The sequence below is a fragment of the Asparagus officinalis genome, chromosome 6 (assembly GCF_001876935.1).
Source record: "Asparagus officinalis chromosome 6, Aspof.V1, whole genome shotgun sequence".
In the NCBI taxonomy this organism is placed as follows: Eukaryota; Viridiplantae; Streptophyta; class Magnoliopsida; order Asparagales; family Asparagaceae; genus Asparagus; species Asparagus officinalis.
In genome coordinates, this window is record NC_033799.1 from 4311951 (window position 1) to 4316961 (window position 5011).

The 5011-nt window shown below is 33.2% G+C and overlaps 1 protein-coding gene across 1 annotated transcript in view; it reads left to right on the top strand.

The window, feature by feature from the left end:
• LOC109845149 (mRNA cap guanine-N7 methyltransferase 1) overlaps positions 1179–5011 on the top strand; it is a 10060-nt gene continuing 6227 nt past the window's right edge. Inside the window, exons 1-2 of the mRNA XM_020414362.1 lie at positions 1179–1295; positions 1709–1845. Coding sequence (XP_020269951.1) covers positions 1229–1295; positions 1709–1845 — 204 coding nt within the window. The 5' untranslated portion in view covers positions 1179–1228. The remainder of the gene's footprint in view (positions 1296–1708; positions 1846–5011) is intronic.

The following is a 5011-nucleotide window of genomic DNA, read 5'->3' on the forward strand; positions in this document are numbered from 1 at the left end:
AACTAAACAAAGATGACAGAAACGATAAAACTCACAGATGGCCAGAGGAAGGATCTGAGTAAAGAGGAAGCTGGTAAGGAGCGGACCTTGTCGTCACCTACCGAACTCACTTTACTTAGATCCTTCAACAAAATGCCCAAAAGCAAAAGGAAAAGCACACAAACTAACAACTCACACACACAAACTAACCCTGTTCTATAACTATTTGAGAAATGACAACAAGATGCATGAGATGTCAAGCTTTTGCGTGGTGAAGACTTGAATCTTGGTGAGTATAAAGAGAGTTGTAGGAGGATGGATCAAGTACAAGATCTTACTGTAGTAAGGGAATAATTAGTCAATGCAACATATTTGTAATTGCTTGTAAACTTGGACTTCGGTAGTGTTAAAAGGTTAAAATTGTGGTCGTGTGGATGGTATGTCTTTGATCTTTGCAAATATCTAAACTCCATACCCTGTGTTATGTGTTGCAAGTATATAGCGTGTGGGGGTAAACAGCCGTATGATCAAAGATACAAAAAAACGAAAATAAATCGACTATTCAATCTCCGTATTATATCGCCACCTTACTTTAGGCACGTTAATAGAAAATGGACTAGGCTGAACTATTTGGACGCAATTGACTCGAAAGAAAGAATCAATTTATTTGAATCATTGCTCCAATTATATTTGACCATATTTCCGTCCAAAGTTATCTTTAATGTGAGATTAAATCAAATCCTACATTTGCTATATCAGACCCTACCTTAAGTCTATTTTAAACATACCTTGATTCTATTTTAAAATAGAAACTGCGATAACAATAAACTTAACAAAAATTAAGGATTAAAAAGCTCTAAAATGTGTCACGGAGATTTTTTTTGGAAAATATTTTCACGTTAATTTGCATAATAGAATGTATTAAAGTACAAATTTAAAGATTTTAGGGTATATAAGTACTACTAAAAACAAATAAAGGTATATAATTGCGCAGAAGGGGAAACTATTAAGTATTTAAGTGCTAATTAGCCAAATCCTAAAGCGCACGCAAAACGCCCCACAAGCACAGCGGCCCAACTCTAATCCCGGATCTTTTGCTCATAGAAGGGATCCGACCCGAACCCGACCCATTTATACCCGAATCAGAATCCTAACCCGAATCCGAATCCAAACATTCCGTCCAAATCCGTTAATAGCCCTAAAGAACTCTTCTTCCTCAAAAACCTCTCCTTTTTTCCCCTGAAAAAGTATGAAGCGAAGTTACGATGAACAATCCTTTGGCCCACCTCAATCCAAGCAAAGATTGAACTCCTACGGTAAAAATTATCGATGCCCACTTGATTCCTCGCCTTAAAACTTCCATTTCTTCTATCAAAGTTTCATCTTTTATATGCTCAAATTGAGGTTTTGTTTTGCTTCTGTAACCTAAATTAGATTGTAACTGCAAAATTTTTGTTCATTTGAGTAATTGGGTTGGTTAATGATTGGCCCTTATGTTTATTTTTCTTGTATTACATTGAAAATTTACTTGATCCAAAAGTTTGTTTTGTTAAAGAATCTTCTTTTGTTAATGATGAGAGGAAATTGGGTTTTTCAAAAAGATGCCGCTTTACCTACTTTCACTTGTTTTTTGAAGTAGAAGTTCATTTAAGACCCATTTTGTTGCTGGTTAGAAATTGTCTTTAAAAGAGGTTTTTTGAACTTAGATAATTTCAACATTGATTTTTAGGTGATTCATATAGCATAGACGATGAGAGCTCTAGGAATGCGAGGAAGGTTGCAGACCATTACAGTGCGAGGTCAAACCAGTCACTTGAGGAGCGCGAAGCCAGCCCAATTATCCATCTCAAGAAGCTCAATAACTGGGTATGATGTAATTAGGATCTATTGTAAATTTGAGAAATGGGTGTTTAATTTCTTCGCATTAAGTCGGTGCTCAAATGCAGTGATAGTTAGCCTTCACTAGATTCGGTTTGGTGTTTAGCTGATAGTTCTGTAACCTATATAACCACTTGGGTAGGAGTAATGAGTATGGAACTGTCTTTCTTTGTTTTGTTCTCAAAATTGCCAGCCAGTTATGTTGTTTGATAAACTTTTAATTGTAAGTCGACCACTGATGTGCTTCGTAACATTTAACAGACTTCAATATTTGGTTCACAGTGTTTCTTTCAGCTCTTGTTGAAGCTTTTAATTATTTCAGACTGATGTCAATTTTCTTATTTGCATAGCTATTACTTTTTAGATTGTTTCATCAACCTAAATTTTGATGCCACGAATGCACTGTGTAAGATATTAAATAAAAAGTGGTTCTTAGAATCCTTAAGAATGCTTATTGGAGGGTTCTTCAAGTTTAGCAACGTCTCAAAGTTGAGAAACTACATTTATAATGTATCGGTTTCTTTTAAGTTTCAACATCTACTAGCACATACATAAACCTAGATTATAACAATTCAGCCTGTTTAGACATCCATGAACAGATTAGTGAATCCTTCTTCACTAATTATTCTCATTTAGTTCATTAGCATTTAATAGTTATTGTATCACAAGAATATATATATATATATATATATATATGTATGTATGTATGTATGTATGTATATGTGTGTGTGTATATATGTATATGTATATATACATGTATATATATACATATACATATACACACACACACACATATAAAAACCTAGAGAACTAAAAACCAATCCTAACCCTCCAATCTATCTAATCCAATGGCCTACATTTCGATGGCAGAATTGTAAATATAGATAAATTTAATACACATCATTAATGTGAAAAGGGTAAAATTGGAACAATTAATTACATAGTTCTCCATTTCCCCATGCAACTCTCTCTCTCTCTTACATAGTTCTCCATTTCCCCATGCAACTCTCTCTCTCTCCAAAATCACAGCAGCTCTTTCCTCTCACGTTCTCCTCTCTCTCTCTCCTCCATTTCCCAAAAGCTTGAACCAGCCCCCTCTCTCTTCCTCTCTCTCACCACCACAAACACCACTAACTCCTCACCGAGCTCCTCCAACTCCACTGCCCCTGAGCTCCCTCCGACGAACCGAAGCCGCTCTGACGAACCGAAGACGCTCCCTCAGACCCGACGCCGTCAACCTCCTCTCCATCTCCTTCGCCACCTTCAAACAACCCAGATCCGAGCTCCTCCCATCCAAGCTTTCGCTGGAGTGAATCTGGATTCACTCCAGTGAATCTGGATTCACTCCATTGAATCTGGATTATATTGAAGCTCGATTCATTGGAGTGAATCCAGATTCACTGAATTGAATCCAGATTTAGTGAACTGAAACTCGTTATCAAACAATAGCAAATCTACAAAAATAAAAAACAAAAAGGAATAAGAAACTTATGGTAAAAAACAAGCTATAAAATTTTAAAACATGATAAGATTTCACATTTTACAGCAAAAAGTTACGATTTTTATGGTAAAAAACAAACACCTCACATAACTGAATCTGGATTCACTGCAGTGAATCTAGATTCACTCATGCGTTTATTTCTTCAAAATTACAGCACATGCATTTATTTCTTCAACAATTCATTAAAAACCATCCTAACCATCCAAGCTTTCGCTGGAGTGAATCTGGATTCACTCCAGTGAATCCGGATTATATTAAAGAATAAGAAACTTATGGTAAAAAACAAGCTATAAAATTTTAAACAAAAAGAATAAGAAACTTATGGTAAAAAACAAGCTATAAAATTTTAAACAAAAAGAATAAGAAACTTATGGTAAAAAACAAGCTATAAAATTTTAAACCATGAAAAGATTTCACAATTTACAGCAAAAAATTACGATTTTTATGGTAAAAAACAAACACCTCACATACTGAATCTGGATTCACTGCAGTGAATCTAGATTCACTTATGCGTGTCTTCGTTTTTCAACTGGTTTCTTCAAAAAACAAAAAACTTTTCAGACTAAAAGGTAAAATATTTCACCTTTTACAACAAAAAGCTACAATCTTTAAGGTTAAAACTAAAACTTTTAGACGAAAAATCAAACAAATTTTATAAACTTACCATTAAAGCGTCAAAATAATTTAACAGCCCACTGAATCATGAAGACGAAGGTTGAAGAAGACCGTGAAGACGAAGCGTCAAAATAATTTCATATATATATATATATATATATATATATATATATGTATATGTGTGTGTGTGTATATATGTATATGTATATATACATGTATATATATACATATACATATACACACACACATATATATGAGAAATATCAGTATGCTTGGTACCAAGCACAAATTTTGTGCTTGGTAGTGAGGTGTCATATTCTCCTCCACTCATTCAAATAGGGGGACCACATTCACATGGGTTGGGGAGTGCACGAGAATATGCCACCATTTGAATGAGTGGATGGGAATGAGACACCTCACTATCAAGCATAAAATTTATGTTTGGTACCAAGCATACCCATTTTTCTCATGTGTGTGTGTGTGTGTGTATATATATATATATATATATATATATATAGAGAGAGAGAGAGAGCAAGACTCCTATCAACTTAAGTGGATAGGGAATAGTTGTCCACCAAACTTTCTATCCACACACATATATATATAAAAAGTCACTTCATATCATGCAAGGATCCCTAGGAAACATCTAATGGTTAAGAAGTTTGGTGGATGTCAACTTAAGTTGACACAAGTTTTCTTCTCTCTCTCTCTCTCTCTCTCTCTATATATATATATATATATATATATATATATATATATATATATATATATATATATATATATATATATATATATATATATATATATATATATATATATATATATATATATATATATATATATATATATATATATATATATATATATATATATATATATATATATATATATATATATATATATATATATATATATATATATATATAGATATATATATAGAGAGAGAGAGAGAGAGAAACTTATGTCAACTTAAGTGGATGTCCACTAAGTTTCTTAGTCATTGATGATCACTTGATTGAGCTACATTGTGGATGATCC